The 21738-nt window shown below is 33.5% G+C and overlaps 2 protein-coding genes across 5 annotated transcripts in view; one reads left to right on the forward strand and one right to left on the reverse strand.

Annotated features, from left to right (window-relative positions):
* Window positions 1-707: 707 nt before the first annotated feature.
* On the reverse strand, window positions 708-12205 carry LOC128209632 (activator of 90 kDa heat shock protein ATPase homolog 1-like). Its single transcript, XM_052913747.1, has 9 exons — window positions 12035-12205; window positions 9577-9656; window positions 9163-9273; window positions 8334-8419; window positions 7827-7947; window positions 6457-6527; window positions 5567-5722; window positions 4713-4814; window positions 708-2602 (listed from the first exon to the last, which is right to left on the reverse strand). Exons 1-9 carry the CDS (start codon window positions 12112-12114, stop codon window positions 2378-2380), a joined length of 1032 nt encoding a protein of 343 aa, XP_052769707.1. The 5' UTR covers window positions 12115-12205; the 3' UTR covers window positions 708-2377.
* Window positions 12206-18548: 6343 nt separating this feature from the next.
* Window positions 18549-21738, forward strand: part of LOC128208029 (ral GTPase-activating protein subunit beta-like) — a 39390-nt gene continuing 36200 nt past the window's right edge. For 3 of the 4 annotated variants that reach the window (XM_052911311.1, XM_052911314.1, XM_052911313.1), the window contains exons 1-3: window positions 18555-18685; window positions 20214-20366; window positions 21122-21285. In XM_052911311.1, coding sequence (XP_052767271.1) covers window positions 21202-21285 — 84 coding nt within the window. In that variant the 5' untranslated portion in view covers window positions 18555-18685; window positions 20214-20366; window positions 21122-21201. Of the gene's footprint in view, window positions 18686-20213; window positions 20367-21121; window positions 21286-21738 lie in introns of all 4 variants that reach the window. The other variant, XM_052911312.1, reaches the window with a different exon arrangement.

Below are 21738 nucleotides of genomic sequence, written 5' to 3' on the forward strand. Positions count from 1 at the left end.
AGTTGAGTTGTCTCTGGTAAGAATGTGTACCTAGTTGAGTTGTCTCTGGTAAGAATGTGTACCTAGTTGAGTTGTTTCTGGTAACATTGTGTACCTAGTTGAGTTGTTTCTGGTAACATTGTGTACCTAGTTGAGTTGTCTCTGGTAACATTGTGTACCTAGTTGAGTTGTCTCTGGTAACATTGTGTACCTGGTTGAGTTGTCCCTGGTAACATTGTGTACCTAGTTGATGTGTCCCTGGTAACAATGTGTACCTATTTAAGTTGTTTCTAGTAAGAATTTGTAAAAGTTTTGTCTCCAGTTACAACACGTACGAAGTTGAGAATTCCAAGATAAAAATGTGTACCAAGTTTCAAAATAAGTAAATTTTCAGACAGGAACACACGGGCGTTGACAGCACCTACACATGTAGACTTTCTTTGCAAAAATAGACATGCTTTATATCTAATTGAGCAAGAGACCTGGACTTTGACCAGGACCATTTAATGGGGGGGGGGGGGAAGCTTATTTACCCTTGCCATCGGGTTATACCCATTCGGCGAGCAAGGACCATTTATTGTCATGTTAGTGAAATATAAGTGACCCCAGTTTAAAAGCACACTCTACGGCATGTGCATGTATTCTTGATTGCCTTCAGATGAAATGTAATTGTATGTAATGCTTCTTTGTCAAGTAAGTATTCATACAACGAAAGAAGAAAACAACAGTACATGTGTTTTGCTTTATTTCACATCATAATTACATAAATTGCAAAAGGAACAGTAAACTGTTGTTCAAATATTTGTCAGCACTCAAAGTATGTAAACTGTGTACAAATTTAACTAATAAAGAACATGGAGTAATACCAATGCTTCCTAATCCATTATTTCTGAAAGCCCAGAAAAAAACAACTAAAAATAAAGATCAACAGCCAATTGTATAATTATTTGTGTTCAAACTTTGTAATTTTCATTATCCCAATCTTTGATTTGCGAATGTAAATTCCAAGAGTGGGATTTTTGCATGACTTCAGAAAATTATTACAGAATGGGTTCAATGCCCAGAAAATAGTCAGGCATTAGACTTGAATAAGTTGTCCACATCAGTGGACTAGTCAGCACATTTAAATGTTTCTGATTGTTCATAATAATTCTACCATGTTGGAGTGTTTTTCTTTGTTTTCATCTATACATTGAAATTCCCCTATTGGAGCAGTAACAATAGGTGGAGCTGAACTGTTCAATACTTTAGTGCAACTATTTTACAATGCTTTTCACTTATACAACCTTGACAGCATGGTACAAAACAGTTACCTCACGTGATAAAAACTCTCACCCAATACCTCGGGATTAAAGAGCGTACACCCTCGTGATTTAAGTGTTTGTGTACAATTTCAATAACTTGGGTTGTAGCTGCAGTAACTAACCTATTGTATAGATATTGACCAATTAATAAACATTCTGACCAACTTTGACCTGAACCCAGAATTGACCAGTTTTATACAAATGGCTGCTGCACGATATAACAGCACATGGATGCATTTCCAATGTTCATACTAAAAACATCACAAAACATGCTTGACAAGTTGCCATATAGATTGCTTTGGTGACTGTTCTTCTATTGGTAAGGTTATTGTCTATCAAATCAGTAGCTTGCATGTTTATATGCTCATGTCTACTTTTCATTATGTTTTTCTGACAGTTCTTAACACAAAATATGTATAAAACATCCTGATATCACAAAAATACAACTTAACACTTCAATGGAACTCAACATGGACACTTCATGGACCAGTTACACTATTATGCTGTAAGTTGTTTGCGAAATTTCACTTTAAACTTGAGTTATCATAAAACACATGCATGAATCATTTTCTAGTGCTATGAAATGTCTCATAAACATGTACAATGTTCACATACCTGGCTTATGTAGTGCCAAAACCTTTTCCCACACATACACAAACCCATTCAAGCACAATGAAAGTAAGAAAATTTTATCGAGTGGTACAAGGACTTTTTTTACAATTTTGAAAGCAAAATTGCATGAAAACATAATTGTTTACATGCTATCATCCATGAATCTTAACATCAGATAATCATGAAGAAGGTCAAATGTTACAAAGCAATGAACAACAGGAGGCACATTTAGAACATATAGCTCATTTAGTCAAGATTATCTTATGAAAATGTAACAGAACAGCACTTATTTAATGTCAATCTCTTCATAGCGAACTATACACACCCATATCTGTGTTTTGATATACTCAAGAATGGTTTTCTTTGTCCAGATAAAACCAATGACAACACTTGATCATGGATCACTAAATCTTCAGCTGACTCTCTGGAAGTATTGGTAAAAAAGATAATTTAAGTTACTTGGAATAAAGTCTTAACTGGCATCAAAAAATATGCGATCCAAATCCAAACACTTGTCTTATTCGCTGCCAGTAGTTCACCTTCCAGCCTTCTATCGTCTTTTCATATTCTGTGGTAGGAACGCCAGTCTGCTTCAGTCTTAACAAAGTATTACCATCTTTTTCGCTGAATTCCAGAGTTACTTCAGAAAAGTGCGCATCTGGCCATGTTTTCAAACGCCACCTTTTAACGATTTTCGTTTCTGGTACCTGAAATCAAATACAAAAAGAATGTCAAATGTGAAAAAAACAAGGAAAATTACAAGACAGTAAAGAATTTTAGTAATTTCTTTAGGAATTTATCTTCCTTGACCATTGACTTGATCCTTGATGGGTTGAGAGAACGGATTGTAGTGCAGAAATACAGTCATTAAATGCGGTTTTTCCAATGTATCCCCTAAATTTTGGCTATTTGAAATCTGGAGAAAAGCAAGCTTGCGTAAATTGTAGAAGATATGGATGAAGCATATCAGTGCACAATACATTATCATAACCACAGCATTAAGGTTTATTTGGTAAACACATGCCGTTGGCATGGCATCTGGGGGTCTTTCCTTTCCTATTTCCTAACTATGGAAAACCTAGCAGAGTAACAGGATGTAAATATCTCTACATTTTCTTTTCTATGTAATTTCCCTTTGTATCTGTTTAATATGTGCTAAGCAAATGCAGTATGTTCTTTATGAATGTGCCATGCCAGTATTATAGCCATTTCAGTTCCTTTATGGAAAACGTGAAAACATAAACATGTCTAGTCAATTTGCAATACTTTTCATGTCATAAGATAAAGAAATGAATCAAATTTCTGCCATAGTATTTGTGTTGTACTCTTCATTAACTCTAAAGGAGTATAATCTCTCCCACCCCAGATAAATAGATGCAAATACTTGGTCATGTTTGAAAACTTTATCTTTACCCATGTATCCGTATGTAAAAAATAAATTAAAATACACCAAGTTGTCAGAAGTATTTGGACAATTGAATGAATTATGCATGGACCGAAATTGACAGCTGATTTGTCATTGGTTGTCTTTGAGGAAGTTTTAAGATAATAACATTCAAAGTTTGGGGATAGTGATGCCATACCAAAGTGGTTAGAATGAAGAAGGCCAGGCATTCTCCAGTTATCAACCAGACAAGCTTTTTGCGCTGGAGGTAACAGTGACCTTTGGACCTGATGACCCGAAAATCAATAGGGGTCATCTACTGGTCATGCCCACCCTCCAAGTAAAGTTTGCGGACTTAAAATCTACCCACTGTCCAGTGATCATACGGACAAGCTTTTTGCGCTCAAGTTACTGTGACCTTGACCTTTGACCCTATGTCCTCAAAATTAAAAGGGGTCATCTACTGATCACCACCAAAACTAAATGTCAAGTTTGAAGGCCATGGGTGCAGGCATCGTCGAGTAATTACACGGAGAAGTTTTTTGCGTTGACACCTAAGGCCTAAAAAAAAAAAATACATTTGGTTCGGGTTACCCGACCCTACCTACGGAATAGGCGCCGACCCTACCGTTTTTATAGTCAGTTTGAAAAAAAAAAATGAAAAACTAAAAAAAAAAAAAAAATTCTTTTTTTTCGTTTTTTTTTTTAATTGCTTTTCAATATGTAGTTTAAACCTTAAATGCTTATACAGAAGAGAGCTTTAACACCATTCTCCAATGATGAAAATGATATTCTTATATAAAGCCTAATAAAAAAAAAAAAAAAAAAAAAAAAAAAAAAAGCCTACCTACCCTACCTATTTTTGAAAAGGATGTAACCCTAACCAAACAATTTTTTTTTTTAGGCCTAACTGTGCTTAACACATCTTAGACATGTTTGTATCAGGTTCTTACCACGTCTTGTCAGGTTCTGAACAGCGATCATGTATAAATGCAAGATTCAACTCCCCTATAACTTCATTTTATACCATTCATATTAATGAAAAATAGGCCAGATAAATAGAACACGGGAACTCCATCACGATCACATTTACAAATAAATTCATAAGAACGTAATGAGGACGTGATAAGCACTTGGTAAGCGCATGGTGCAATCTTCCTGGTCATAGTAAGAATGTACAAAGAACGTAATGGACGTGGTGCGCGTGTGAAAATGCGTGCAGTAAGAACGTATTTGGAATGTGTGAAACGTAGTGAAGGCCTGGCAGGGACGCAGTAAGGACATAGGATGAACTTGAGTTAAGAATTTTTTAAGAATTTGACCGTGTCTTCGCTGCATTTGTTGAAATTGCCAGGACGTAGTGCAGTTTTCATGGTCTTTGTCTAGTGTGATTTGGGTATTACCTCTTTAAAGATAAACAGGCTCATATTTACCAGGTCGACAAATCCTCCAGTGACATATCCGTTCATAAGTGAGATCCGGCCGCCCTTTTCAACCTCGTAGATTGCTGAGCTGCCCGTGAATGCCTGCACCATCTGAAAATATAGAGAAATAATTTGGTTGAATCTGATTTAAAATCTTTAGTTCCAACTAGGATTAAGTTCATATCATATGTTAAATTTTCCAAACGTTGATAAATATTGAGGCAAATGTGAGAGTGAGTACTTGTTTACTTTTTTTAAACCTTTTTTTGCCAGTTACTCCAACTTTTATTTATTAAAGGTATTTCGATGTCTGTATAGTTTGAATCTTTAAATAGTGTATTTGTTGAATGTTTGCCTACTCAGCTTGTCCCTGTAGTTGCCATACAATGACTATGTTTGAATCATTTTTATGTTGAATATTATTTCTGTAGTTAGGATTTTGAGGTTATGTCTATAATGATAAAGAGAATATATCTTCATCAGTTGAAAAATCGGCATTGGTTTCACACACACCCCCCCCTCTGATTTTTCAAACAATCTAACATAAACAAAGTGATGAATCACTTGACTTAAAGGAGTTCTCACATGGGTCATGATGGGTTACAACCGATGTGAACAAACAAGTATGTCACATTAATTTCTAATTAACTTTTTTGAAAGAATATACATGAAAATTCATCTTAGCCTATAAAAGACTAAGAAATTTTCTGCATCTACAGGTAAGTAATTTTATAGATTTGCATATATTTTACTGATGCAATCCTTGACCAAAATTTGAGCATTGCATTGTTCTACAAAAGAAGTTTGTCTATCAACAATATCTACCTTGAAATTACCGGTACTACAAGAGCTACGCTACGCACCTCCTTGTCTGTGAACACCCTGTACAGCTGGGTTGGACCACACACAAACTCTTCCTGAAGGTTGATAGTTTTTGTGTTGATCTTGACCCCAACAGATTTGCTGGCCGTGCTGTCGTTACTGATCACCATCTTGTTCATTTCTGTCTTTGCATTGATCTGAAATTAACAGAGATGATCAAACTTCATGATGGGGCCAAAAAACATTTGGTTCAGGTTACCTGACACATGGGATTGTTGTTTCTACATCTTGGACGAACTATCTCTGCATGTAAAACGTGGCCACCAAAAGAACTCTTTAACAAGTGTTTTGCAAAGTTAACATTAATATCTGTTAGTTCACATCATCATAATAACAGAACAAGCAAATTAAGTATAATGTTCAAAATTGTGATTGGTTTACAAGAGGGTCACAGTCAAACACAAACACAACTGTTGCTTTTCAGTCCAAAATTGGGCATAACTCAACCAGTGGTCGAAATTAACACAAGCCTGCAAACCCTGCACTGGTGAAATATTTTTTGGGCCTGCTCATATTCTGAATTTTATATAGCAGGGCTTGTTAAAAGTTTTGATGCCAAGCAAGAATTCCGGCTTGTTCATCCGAAAGTCTAATTTCAATGACTGTCAACAACCATTTAGGCCAGAGTAATGGAACTTGATGAACATCTGCATGTTAAGACTGGCAATATGATACTGTGTACCAATATTTTTTTAATGTCTTGAATCTTTTATAAGTAATGGCTAAGGTAAAACTTTTGTGCACAGCTCCGCCGACACAGCGAACAACACCAAGGCTATGACAATACATGAGCTTGTTTTCTTTGAAAATCAGACAAGCTCAGAATATCGCTGACGAATGGGGAGTTTAAAGGTGGTTCCCGTATACTTACAAGTTCCTCATGAGTACTTTTCTGCTGTTTTTTCTGGTCTTTTGTTGGCAATATCACATTCTGGCTGTATTCTGGAAATGAGAGTTTACAGAATTTTGTTCAACTTTTTTTGTGAAAAAAAAATATTGTTATACAATTTACCGAGCATATGAATTATTCCTATGATGTCATGTCACAGTGTGCCAATTATTGTCTGTGGCAACATAGCTGCAAAATCACTGTTTCCTTGTGTAAATCATGAATAGCACACCACTGGTAAGGGAATTGATGTTTTAATAAGCCTTTCCAAATTATACACATTTTCCACATAGTTTAAATTGATATGAAAAGCAACATAGCAATTCATACTGGGTATTTTCTTTAAGGAAGAAAAAAAAATTAAAAAGAGACCTAGCCCGGCTGGTTGATTACAGCCAATATACAAGTAAGTAATATTTTTCAGCAATACCAGTATATATGATTTTAAAGTAAAAACTAAGAAAGTGCAAGATTTAGGCATGTTGATACCTCATTTGTTGACCCCAAAACAGAAGCATTGCTCTTTAAATTCATAGACCCTCAATGATTGAGATTTTTTTTAAGGGTGATGAAAAATGGCCATATATTTTTTTTTTCACAAAAAATAACAAAATGTGTATGTTTTAAAAAACTGAGTACACATGTTTTTCATATTTTCTAGCTTCCCAAGAAACGCTGTTACTCTGCATGGATTTGCAAAAAAATCTGTTCCAGCATTCATACTAAGTGGGTGTAATATATTATATATATTATTATATTATATACCACACTATACCGGTTTATTAATGTAGCGATTTTATTATATAATGTTGTGATGTGATTTTAAAATACCTTTATTTGGTAAAAATATCAAGAAGTTCCTATGTGATGGAAATGTATGAAATATCACAGCTATTTTTTTATTCTTTTATTATTTTTAACTTTCGCTCAGACAGATAATTGTAACAAATGTATAGCAAAAGAAGCATATAGTTTGTAGTTTATGAATATTATAGCAAAAGAAGCATATAGTTCGTATTTCATAAGGTTTATAGAAGCATATGTGCTTGAGTGCTTTTAAGATCAAAGTTAAAGCCTTTTTTAAATTTAGTATTTTAAGCCAGATGAAATAAATGAAGTTAATTTTACACAAGCTGTCTTTTTAGCATGTTTTATATGGATTTTATAGCATTGTTTACAGCATGACTAGAACATTGTCAACAAAAAGAGCTTGTTTACAGCATGACTAGAACATTGTCAACAAAAAGAGCTTGTTTAGTGATTGACAGGCACAATAATAGAAATGAAATTGGATTAATTTTTGACCTCCCTATACCTCACCCAACCTAAGTACTCTTCAAACACATGCTTACCCTCTTTAAGCATCTTGATGTACTTAGCAAACTGCTGCTGTACCATGGGTGTACCCTGTGTCCGCATGATCTCCTTCAGTTTATATCCATCATCTGTCTCCTTGTCAACAGTCCACGTAACCTAGCAACAACAAATATATTTGTGAATGGCACAGAACATAGAGCATCATAAGATACATCACTTCGTAAAGATTTTAAGTTGGACAAAAGTTCATGAACAACATTTAAACTGTCATTTGTACATTAGATTCTAGGCATCATCAGTTTCATCATTAGTCCTAGGAGCTGAATTGTACCTGCAGTACTACTATTTACAATCCCTCTTAGGTATGATAGCTCTCAAGCCTTTCTTCTACAGTACCCATGGATCTGACTATTGGACCCATTCTACTAGCAAAGTATAAGATATTTTTCCCTTTTGGGAGAAATATCCCAATCAAAAGTAAAACAAATTAAAAAGATTCTTAACTATAATGCAAGTTGCATTTTAAAAACTGGAAAACTTACATCTACTTCATCCGGTTCATGTTCCTCACTGAGGTTTGGGACGTCAAACTTTCCCTTGTATTTCTTTTCTCCTTCTTTCATTTGTCCTGAAGAAAGTTAATATGGTAGTAACGTTAACTGTTTAGAAATACCCGTAGTAACTGCATCCAATACCTTAGTAACAGAAGCAATTTCAAAGCTGCACTCTCACAGATTGACTGTTTTGCCTGCCGGTACTTTTTTTCTTTCTAACGAGCCGATTATAGCGTAAATGCATGAAACTAAAGATAGAAGACTGCTGACAAAAAATCAGATTACAGGTTTTGATATTTATGTTTAAAAACTGATGTTAAATGCAAAAATATTATCTTTTTAAAGCGATGATAATGCTTTACGTCATCAAACATCAATTTTCCAGCGTAAATATGTACAAAATGCAATCTGATCTTTTGTTAGCAGTCTTATATTACATGTACTTGTTTTCAGATATTTACGCAAAAATTGGCTCATTCAAAGACAAAAAATGAAATAGTTGTAAAAGCGTTTCATCTGAGAAAGTGCATCTTAAACAGCTTGTGAGCATATAAAAATTATGCTTAGTTTACACAAATTCATTAAAGCTGAACTGTGAAGACAGCTATAAGCTTAAAGGAAAAGGGGTTCAAATAAGCTCCATTGAAAGAAACCAAAACTGTAGTCACTTTTGACGGCCCAGAGAATTTACTCATTTTGGCAGTAGGATATGAATTTACAACATCTTTTTTGGCGAGTTTGGCGAGTGGCTGAAAAATCATCATTAACCAATAGAATCATGATTAGAATTTAATGTATTATGTTATATTTCATGTACCTGACCATTCTCCTTTAATAACCCATTCATAGAAGAAAATAAGCTTGGCCTTTCTGTTATTTGCGGAGGCTTCGCCTTCCATACTTGTGACTGATGTGATCTCACATCGAGCTGAAAAAATGCATAACAGAAATGAATGTTTATACAATTGACTTAACAGACTTATTGTTTGTAAATGAACTAGAATACACTAGCCATCATAAAGATACAAATGTTGAAAAAAATAGCTTCTTCATCACCATAGCAATCATTGAAGGACATTTACCAAGCTTTTCGCAAGAAATTGACACCTTGTAGGAAAACAGCATTATGGGGTGACATTGACAGATGTGACAGTACAACAAAAATCAAGAACTGACTGTGTAACATATTTAAGACTGTTCTTTATCAAGAATTAAGAAAAATCAAATATACCGTCATCTGTTTCAACAGCCAACCCAGTTAACAGTTCCTTTAGATTATCCCTTGACCAATTGGTGGCATTCTTTTCAGTCCTGAAATAAAACACAACTTGATTGGTAATAAGCATGAAAAAACACATTAAAAGGTTTGTCTGAAAATGACAAAAAAACAACAACTTAAAACACCCTCCTCCTCATCATCATCAGGTCAGAACATTTCTACCTTTGTTTTAGTATAAGAATCTTGTCACATCTATCACACACATTTCAATAGTGAACAAGAGATGATAGCCAATTAGTAATTTTACACTTAATGTCTGTTGTGTAATTCAAGCGAATGACCAACATCCCTTACAAGTTTGAGGTTAGTAGGTATAGTTATTGATCAGTGTGAGGAAAGCAGATATTGTTATCAACCAGTTCTAAATGTTGTTGTAGGTGTTGATGAGTTTTAGTTTTCAGTAAAACATTGATGTGTTTTCCTGTCAGCAAGAGAATAAATAAAAAAATTGTTTCATAGTTAGCCCAAGTACAATATAATCTGGTGACCTTGACCTTTGATCTGAAATCAGTATGTACAATAAGGATCTGTTATAGGACTTTTCGCCCAATGATATCTTAATTAGGGATCTCCCGAGGGGGCGACTTGGGCGAAGTGGTTGCCTAAAATTCACAGACTTTGCTCATTCGTATCATCAAAGCGACATTGATTTCGCCAACAATTTTAGCACATTGTAAATCTGTCAATTAGAGAGTATTTGGTCATTGTCCCATCAGTCAAAACATTGCAATTAGTAATCCATAATTGGTAATCTCCTAATCCAATAATTGGGCTGTGTTTCATCCAATTACCGAAATATCGACAGTAGCCAGAGCTATTGATGGTCAACCTATCAGAATGTACATTGAGAAGACCCTGATCAAATGATATAAGTTTGTTAAAATGCGATAAAAAATCATAATTCATAATTATGAAAAATCTTGTCAAGCATTCACCAAGTTAAAAAATAATTGATATATGTATTGTACAAACAAGGCAAGTCATTTTTAACATTGTTGCTTTTGAAGCAGACGGCCATTGCCCTTTTGGCAAGATAGCGCCCAGAAAATCAATATCATGACGTATTAACAAATATTTTATTGTTTTTTTGTGTGAAATATTCATGATAAAAATTGTTTTGTTTTTGCTTTAAGTAGAGTGTACTTGTGGTATTTTAGGCATGTTTACGATGTCAGCAATTTTGGCGAAATCGCGATTTAGTCAGGACAATTTTCCAAGTTTATTTCTCAACCTTCTAACATGTATTGGTAAATTTTTCATCAAGGACAGTTATTTTAAATGTCATTTGGTTCTAAAATGTCAGCATATGGAAAATATTTTTTCACCAAAGACAAAAAAATAACAGCAGAGCTGAACATGACATTCGTACCCTATCCCAATCGTACCAAAACATGATTTTGCCCCCTGCACTTAATGTATTTTGACAGTTCATTTAGAAGGTCGTTCTGATTATTTCAAATTCTTACTATCTAGGTTTTGCTTCATTTTAGATTCTATTTGGAGATAAAACTATGTGACATAGACAAATACACTTGCTGAGCCAAAAATGATACATTCTTTTATGAACATTTCATATAGTAAAAGCAATCAATTTGAATGTGAATATTATCTGAGGTGTGTGGTATTGCATAGTATTTGTATCAGGTGTTATGATAAGTATCATTTCTCCCAAAAGTCTCCCCACTTCTCCCTAATTTGACTGGAGGGAGAAGTCATTTCTCCCAAAATGTTCAGCCTAGTGAGAGCCCTGTTAGTATTGACTGGTCAGGGGTTTTGTGTTCAATGTCACTGTAACCTTGTAACAATCGACCTAAAAAGGGTTCATCTGCAGGTCATAACCAACCTCCTTAATAGGTTTGTACTCAACAAACATGTTTCTTTCTTCATTATGATCTGTATATATGATCACCTATGACCTCAAAATCAATGAAAAAAATAAAGACACAGAATGAGTACCATTTGAAGCTGAATATTACAGAAGTTTGATATGCAAAATTGTTAGCTGTGTCATAAGACGCTTTGATTTCATACCCAAAGTACAGCTTGTTTTTAATGCATTTAATGCTTGTTTTGTGCAAAATACAGTGACAAGGTAATAGATGAATATAATCCTTCATAATAAAGTTCAAACATTAAATTCTTCTATAAATACAAATTCAATATAAGAAGACTGTCCAATATTTTAGACTCAGTGAACTTTTGAAACAGCGGTATTGAAAGTGTGCTTACTCAACAATTCTACCATCACCACCATTAAATTCAGAAGAAAATTTCAATCTCATTTAAAAATTAAAAGTAAAACTACTATTAAATCACTCAGGATATTATTGGATCATTGATAGGTAAAATTATAATTTTATTGACAACTGAGCTGTTGTCGGTGATGAAAACCTCAGCTTTCCATACATACCAGTGCCAATTATTGACATTTGTACCGTCCGGTCTTTCTTCAACAATCCATCTAGGATCACCCTCTCCCCATTTTGCCATTTCCAAGATTTGATTTTTAGTTTATTTGTATATAAACAAATGTTTGTATACAACACACGTTTTCTCGAAATTTCTTACTGCCGACGGAAGTTGGGCCGCTTATATCAATAATCTCATTTACTTTACTTTCTTCGAAAACAAAACATAACCGATTAAAGCACTCTATGTTACCCGATTGAAATACAGAAAATGCCACTTATTATTATCATTGAAATCTAAGAACTCTTGTATACGTGACGTTTAATGGTGTTGTTTGTCCTGTCGTTCGCTTTGAACAATGTATACAGCCTGGAATATATTGCCTGGCTAAAAAGGATAATGGGACACCCCACATGTATTTAAATGTCTTTAACGAATTAAAAGTTGGTGCATCGACTACAGATTCAGGAATAACATTCTTCGATCCATATATTCATTAATATCTTGAGTCTGAGTTTGAGAGCCGGACACAGAAAAGCAAAATGTTAAATAACATAAGACTCTTAAATATGGTTTACTTTTACGCGTGACATAACGGATAATTGTTTATTCAGTCAGTGTAAGATAGTTAAATATTTCACCAAGTGAGCACACGAGTGAAACATTCACTTTTGGTGTCCACGATGTAAATTATATTGCGATCTTACACTGAAACAAACATTTTTTACATTTTGTCATATGCCTTAAACGTATATAAAACGAGCCGCGTCGCGCGTAACTGTTACTGACGTTTAATTGCGGTCCGGTCTTTCAGAAAAGTGCGCCAAATTTTATACGAACGTAACATGATTTCAGAATTGACGTCGTTAAAATTGTGTCCCAGCCCTGTGTGCGTTGACCTTTGATTTAGAAACGAGAGTGGACTAAAATTTAAAAACAGTGAAAAATATCATAATGCCATTTCACTGTTTGAAACAGTGAACTATCATTTTGATTGCACTGGTAGATCTCTATGAATAACCAGAAAGTATACAATAAAACTGCGTAAACAACTGTAAACCATGTTTTTTTTAAATAGTAGAAAATTCGCCACCAATGCTCTTCTCATGGCAGTTGCAAACACAATAACCATAAAGAATCGCAGATTTCTATTAGTTCTGTTAAATTTTCACTGATCACATATTTGACTCCTTATCTTCATTTTCAAGTATTTGATAGATATAAGTATTATCTGCAAAACGTTTTAGAAATGTGTTTGATTTCAGATTTCCTGGCAGTTCAATTATGAATATCAGAAGAAGGACGGTGCCCATATTCAATTTAAGTCATATCCTAGTCCTTAGTTCTGACATGCCTTATTGATTTCTATTGGTCAACTATTTTTACTGTCGAATCAAAACACTTGGATTCTGGTCTTAAGTAAACTCTTAGTTTAATATTGAAAATCGTCCTAGGATAAGGAACACTATCTTATGGAAAATCACTATCTTGCCATTGCGATAAGCTCACATTGATTGTAAATACATATCACGGTTGTATTTGTTTTTTATTACTCTGAAATTATTTCATCCAGTTGTAGATGTTTCCTCTTATTTCCGTTTCCAAATCTTTTGGAGGATTTTTTTGTGTAGGACTTTATTAAGAGCTGATTTAAAATATATGTATGTTATTTCACGGACTTCGATAATACCATGCAGTGTCATTTTCTTCTCAATAGCTTTTGACCCACGCCTTATTCATTCAAAAAAGAAATCCAAATTGAGAAAATAAATTATTTATACGTGAATAGAGCATACACAGGACCAGGGGCTACATGTTTATGTCTAAATAGTCCAGTATGGATGAAAATTATCTCGCACGTGCATATTACAATGGAAAAAAATCAATGTCAACGCATTCTTTGGTCTTGAAGAAGTTTTAGAATTTAAATAATGAGGCAACTCGGAATTCGACAATGAAAAGGTCAGTTCACATAATTATATATGTATGCAGACTGGACGAAACGTCCTGTGCTCAGAACACTTTCTTGCCAATAAATTGGCCGCGAGTCTTGCTCATCCGGCTTTAAAAATAATACCAAACACAGTAGTTAAAGATTTTTAAGACACGTGTGCTATCCAATTTTTTTAACAACAAGTTAAGACCAAAGAAATAAAATCATATCCAATAGTCAGAGCTGTGGGACCACTCTAGATGTCATTTACTTTATAGTACGGTCTGCGGCATTTGGGGTTTAAAATTACTCGTTCGGCGAATATCCTACAAAACGGTGGGCATAACTCCCTCTTTGGCCTCAAAAATATGTTTCAATCACACTAGTGGGTGTGAATGGGTCAAGCCATAATGCAGCCATATGGCGCGGGAAGACCTTTATAAATACAACACTGAACAACAACAACAACATGTGTAGTAGTTGTTGTCACTCCCTTCAAGAGCTTATAGTTACACAGGTTTTTTTTTTCAATAATCCACGTTGGTGTTTGTTGTGATACAATTTCAGCCTCCAAGTTAACTGGGACCAATACATTCATCATTCTCCCAAAAGATAACTGCATGTACTCCGCGAATTGTTATGAATTATCCATTACATTGTTTATCTTAACACCTTCATTGGTAAATACACGAACCTGTGTATATGGTTTATAGGTCCGTATCATATTATAAAAAAAATCCGTTCTCGCCTTTAGATCGACCGTGTTACGTCCTACTGGTCCATCCTCAATACGGCCCAGACGATACTTTTTCAGGGTTTATTTTTTTACAAGCCTTGTGACCCGGCACTAAACTTAAGCAGGCCTTTCCGTTACAAATTCCCAGATCCCAATTTAACCCATTTGTGTTTAAGCTTTATTGTTGTTCAAAAGATCAACTCGCTGTAAGTTGAGTAATACAACAAATGCTGTCCGATGAAAATCAAAATCTAGAAAAAAAATCCATATACTGATCAATTTCAATAAATTTTCAAATATAATCCGATTATGAAGCCTATTTCATGATATGTTCAAAAAAATATTTATTTGTTAAAAATAAATGAGTTATGAAAGGATTTCACTTCTCAAAAAGTGGATTTCACTTCGATTTCCGATCTTTTTTCAAAATATGTCTACAACTTTCTTATTTTTGGATCAATTTAAATGAAATTTGAAATATAAATCTATTCTGAAGCCTTTTCAGTTATTTAATCATGAAAAATAAATATTTGTTAAAAATAAATTAGTTATTAGCGGATTTCACGTCTAAAAAAGTGGAATTTACTTCTCAAAATGTGGATTTCACTTCGATTGACGATCTTTTTACAAAGTATATCAGCAACTTTCTTATTTTGGGGTCAATTTAAATAAAATTTGAATTATAAACCTATTATGAAGCCTTTTAGGTTATTTGATCATTAAAAATAGATATTTGTTAAAAATAAATGAGTTATGAGTGGATTTCACGTCTCAAAAAGTGGATTTCACTTCTCAAAATGTGGATTTCACTTCGATTTACGATCTTTTTACAAAATATATCAGCAACTTTTTTATTTTTAGATCAATTTAAATACAATTTGAAATATAAACCTATTATGAAGCCTTTTAGGTTATTTGATCATTAAAAATAAATATTTGTTAAAAATAAATGAGTTATGAGTGGATTTCACGTCTCAAAAAGTGGATTTCACTTTGCGAAAACTGGATTTCACTTCGATTTCCGATCTTTTTACAAAATATGTCTACAACTTTCTTATTTTTGGATTAATTCGAATAAAATTTGAAATATAAACCTATTTTGAAGCCTTTTCAATTATTTGTTCAACAAAAAGAAATATTTGTTAAAAATAAATGAGTCATAAGTGGATTTCACTTCGAATTCCGATCTTTTTTCGAAAAATTGCTCTAACTTCTTTTTTTTTTTGTTGACAAATTTCAATAAAATTTGAAATATAAACCCTTCATGAGGCACTTTCCAATATGAATACAAAAATAATTATTATTAATTAAAATAAATGAGTTATGAGTGGATTTCACTTGTCGAAATCTGGATTTAACCTAGATTTCCGGAACAAAAATGAAAAATTGCTCTAACTTTTTCATTTTTTGACCAATTTCAATACAATTTGTAATATAAACCTATTTTGAAGCCTTTTCAATTATTTGTTCAACAAAAAGAAATATTTGTTAAAAATAAATGAGTCATAAATGGATTTCATGTCTCAAAAAGTGGATTTCACTTCGAATTCCGATCTTTTTTCGAAATATTGCTCTAACTTCTTATTTTTTTTGGACAAATTTCAATAAAATTTGAAATATAAACCCTTCATGAGGCACTTTCCAATATGAATACAAAAATAATTATTATTAATTAAAATAAATGAGTTATGAGTGGATTTCACTTGTCGAAATCTGGATTTAACCTAGATTTCCGAAAAAAAAATGAAAAATTGCTCTAACTTTTTCATTTTTTGACCAATTTCAATAAAATTTGTAATATAAAGCCTTCATGAGACACTTTCCAATATGAATACAAATAATAATAATTATTAATTAAGATAAATGAGTTCTGAGGGGATTTCACGTTTTGAGTGGATTTCACGTGAAATCCATTGGATTCCGTTATCACCCTGTACCGGCCAAACCGGTTTAACTGAAATAATCGGCCACCAGACAAATCGGCCCCTTACTAAATCGGCCCCTAGTTGAAAAGGCTACTTTTCGGCCCCTTACCAAATCGGCCCCATCCTGTTTACGTTTCGGCCCCTCATTACGAAGACATTTCGGCCCTTATTTTCATTTTTTTTTATTTCTAAATATAAGTAAAAAACATAGAATTTCATTTTTTTATCTGAAAAGAAGTTTAAATGAGATATGTTTATTCACATAAAGCTATATATGCATACAAAAGTATTGATAATAAAAATAGAGTTAAAAGGAAATATATTTATACTGGAACACAAATATACATGTGAACATAGACATTTATTCATGAGATTCTTTGTTTTATAAAACTAAATCGAGTTAAAACATAAATCTATAGACTTAAAAAAAATGAAATAATCTTTAAAATAATATACATAAGCATGTTGCTAATATTTACAAGAGGAATAATGGTATGCGTTTTATATCAAGTCCACTATCTTAAACTGTTTCAAGGTCGCATGCCGTAGATGGCATCAACATTTCTCAAAAACGCCTCACACGTAACCTCATGCGAGTATTTTGAATCCCACTCACCCATAATCCTCGCGTCAATGTCTACATACCGCGCTCTACGCTAACGGCCACGGGCTGTCTCCGACACGAGTATTAGCTGTTATTTTTTTCGAGACAGTCTTATTGCGAATTGTCAGATTCCACACAGGTGTCAGGCGTCGGAATTTGTGACACTTTACAAGTTTTTTCGTCTACACTCAGGTCACCAAAAAATGTCAAAAAGTACACAGCAATTAAACGTTATCATTATTATGTATGCATTGAATTTTGAAATACGGGTATATTTTTATGACAATATTGAGAGCAATAGTATACCTCAAATATGTACATAATAAATTGATGGTTGAAACGTAAAGGAATATGGAAAAGCAGTTTACCATGTCTAATCATTTAAATAAACAAAATATGAATTTATGGCCATGTAGCTTTTAATTAAATCATGAATTATCTTTGATTTATTGATACTTTAATAACCTGAAAAAATAAGCTTCAACTAAGCTGTACACCAGATTTTATCATTTACTATAAGTTAAAAAACAACACGCTAATATAAATCTTTCAATTTTGATAATACCATGTCACACATGTGTAATTTATAATGTACCGATGCAACTATATGACACTAGCCAATGTGAGTCTTATACAAAAGCTTTGATATAATTTTGTCATTATATGCATTTTATTCTAACATTAGTTATGGGCAATCTTGATGTCACATACATAGCCATATTTGGAAAGTGTTATACTTTGTTATACGGTTTTGAGACGTTGTTGTGAGACGTTGTTTATATTACTCAAATCTTCTTTAATCAGCTGTAAAAACATTAACAAATTAAAGACACGTATTCATTCACATGTCTTTTCACACCCACAACACACACAAAGAACAGCATTGTTCAAAGACAAATTTTCTATGAAATCTTTATTGATCAATTGATATTTAACAGTTATAACAAAATACGTTTTTACATATTTTTTTTTAACATTTTATATTAAAAATAAGGGTTTAAATTTAAATTTAGATTTGAATGATTTTTTATCAATCTTATCAATGTTTTTCATGAACATTGTCTATTTGTGAATATCCAGATCTCATTTACAATCTTTTGAAATTAAAGTTAACAAATTATTCTTTTCTTTACATATTCAAAATAAAATTAAATTAAGGGGCCGAAATGTCTCTGTTGAAAATCAGTAATGGGCCGAAACGTCTCGAGTCAATTTAATTAAGGGGACGAAATGGCACGGCCGAAAGGTCTTAGGGGCCGATTTAGTAAGGGGCCGATTTGTCTCGCTCCCAAATAATCGTATCTGCCACTTACAGCGATGTGAGCGGCCCAATTTAATTTTGTTAAAACTTTTTTCTGGAATACAGGATGTTTTCTTTCAAATTACACGAAGATATCTTTGCAAAGTTATTCTTTCCCATTCGTTCCAAGTAAAAAAGATCGCTTGCATTAAATGTATGCCAAATTTATACGGTTTACTTAAATTTTGTCATAGTATTGAACCCTTTTCAATTTCAGTGGTAATAAAATAGTAATTTCTATTAATATTAAATATAATGTGAAAATGCATTTTTCGTTTGATAAATAGAAATGTATCCTGCAATTTGGGTCTTATTGACAACATTTGGCTTACATAAACTATGATGAATATTAATAAAAAGAAGATGTACAGTACACTCAACGAGTTAGACCCACTTTCCGTTTCCCTCCGCGGATTTTTGCTATCGCGGCCAACACAATGATTTTATCGACTGTCCGCGTTCCTAGGAGTTTGAATTTAAGGCCCTCGGAGGGTGATAAGTCGACCAAAGAATAATGAACTCGGCGTTCCTCGGAGGGGTTAACTCCGCGAAACTCTGCGGACACTAGATAAGAATCTACGCTGAAGTTATATTTATTTTATTAAAATTTTCAACAGATTACGACGGCTCCAGTAATTTGCTATTATTCTTTTTCCTCTGCCCGTTTTGCATGAAGTTAGCTTACCACAAGAATGCAGTCGTATTTCACTAGTTGCACATGCATCTTATAAACGTGTTTTTGCTTATGACTGATAAACACATTTCTTCCGAGAAATTCTAGGTTACACATTTTCGGAAAATCAGGAGGTCACACACGCGTTCAAAGTTCACAGCGCATGGTTTTGAATGCCTTCTTGCCTCGTTTTCTGTGGAAAATTCCATGAAACGTCATAGCTATTTTTAACCACCAATAATAAATAGTATATTCTACATTGTATTGATCACGCGCTTGACGTCAGAGGTCATGGTTCAGAATCGTGTAAATAGTCGGCTGCTTTATGATGCAATAACTTAGTGGATATACTTTAATGATTCAATGTTTATAATTCAAGACAATATTCAATTGGCGTTTACGGACATAAATACAAATTAAACGTTGGTCTATGTAAGAATCTTTTACGCTTAACAATGTGCATAAGCATAAAAATAAATAACTTCTAAACACGAATGATTTCTTGCTTATCTGATTAGACTCGGAGTTCCGCTGCGGGATCATAAAATCGGACGATTCTCAACGCTATCGTTTATATTAAACTCAGCGGTAAACCAGCCACTCGGAGGAACTCGGGGGATTTTAGCGAGGGCAACAGTTTTACCCTCGGAGGAAACCCGCGATCATCGACTTTATCCCTCGGAGTGAGCGAGGAAAGTGGGTCTAACTCGTTGAGTGTACTGTATCTTTAAAAAAGATACTCGGCTATGTTAAAGCAGCGGGATGACTTAGTCTAAAATAATAGACGTGTTATACGGGATTCTTCCAATCCCTAACGTCTAAACGGGAATATGCAAAAAACAGGGGTGTTTTAAAAATATTGAAATTGTTTTAAGTGAAGTATTTTATGGTTGAAATTGATCATAAAGAGTTATATTCATATTTTACCATGTAAGTGAAATGTTATTTTGCACTAAACAAGCATTTAATGCATTAAAACAAGTTGTTTACCTTTCCAATAAAACGAAAGTTGACTGACACAGACAACAATTATGCGAAGGGGAACAACTCGATACAATCGTAATAACTCGGCCTCCTCCGACAAAGCTTCGAGATAGACCTCGTTATACAATCATAACAACTCGGCCATGGCGATTTAAAACTGTGCCCTGAAGCCTTGCAGGTGCCCTTCATGTATATATCGTTATGTTTTGACAGAATGAAAATGAAGAAAAGCCGTCAAACTCATAATTATAAGTTAGATATTTATTTTTTGTGTACGGAACTAATATAAAATAACATTATCTGGTAATATTTCTTGTTTTTATGATATTTTATAGACGCTTTATGTTTTAACCCGGAATCCTGATCTGTACTTGAAGGATTTGCCATATCAAAAATCTAAAAAAATCTGTCAACGTACAATTATTTGGACTACGGGATGACTATTGTCAGAAGGGTTTGAATTTTCTATAATATGTAAGAGATCATTTTTGGTAAAATTGTTGTTCCATAACCCATGAGATCATTTTTGGTAAAATTGTTGTTCCATAACTCAGACATGCAAGCCTCTGGTTGTGTCAGATGTAGAATTGTTTCTCTAGAGAGGTTGATTATGTCCAGAGAGGTAGATTTTACAGAATGAGCATGTTCCGCAATTTCTTTAGTATTGTGTAAACTTAAGGTTGGACATTGGATTAAATATATTCTTTTGTCTAAACAAATTAGGTAATTTTCAAGCGTGGTGTTAATCCAATTTAGCATCTTATCACTAGAGCACATTTTCTTTTGAGCTTATTACTCTGCAAAAGCACAACCATTGTATATATTTATATCACGTCCCAGATGGGTTTTTTTCTTTCTTTATTTGGTTTGAAAAATAATAGCTAAATACTTCTATGATTTTTCTCTGGCCTTTAATTTTTCTCTTTTTTTCAGACTCCTAAAACTCGGAACGCTAAACTTGCATCATGACATGACACTGTAAAGGAAACAAGAAATCCACGTAGACAGGAAGGATGTATTCAGACTGGGCATCCCTGCAGGATGAGATTCAGTTTGACAAGGCCAACCTCAGTGTTCTTCACAAATTTTCAGATTCGGTATGGATGTATGATTTTGCTGATACTTTGCTAAATGATTACTTAAATGATTAATCAAAAAGATTACACAAGAAAATTGTTCATTTCATCAGAGTGTATAAATATATATATATATATATATATATTACAGGAAATATCAAATCTCAGTATACATGTAGGTTTTACAATAACAGTGTAACAGTGTTAGGTCACAAATGGCAACATTTTGCTTCAAATAAAGACTTAATACAAAGATAATACAAATATTACTTTTCTTTTTCTTTACCATTTTAAATAAAACAAAGGGCAGTCCTTCTGGTTATTACCGGAGTTTGATTAGGTGATTAGTTTCCTCAAACACTTCGACAAACCTGTTTCCAAAATTATGTTTTGACAGTGCTCCATTAGGCAGCTGTTTTGTGAAGAGGTTTGTCAAAGTGTTTTAAGAATCTAAACTCCCAATCAAACTGTGGT

Source organism: Mya arenaria, chromosome 11 (assembly GCF_026914265.1).
Source record: "Mya arenaria isolate MELC-2E11 chromosome 11, ASM2691426v1".
Taxonomy (NCBI): domain Eukaryota; kingdom Metazoa; phylum Mollusca; class Bivalvia; order Myida; family Myidae; genus Mya; species Mya arenaria.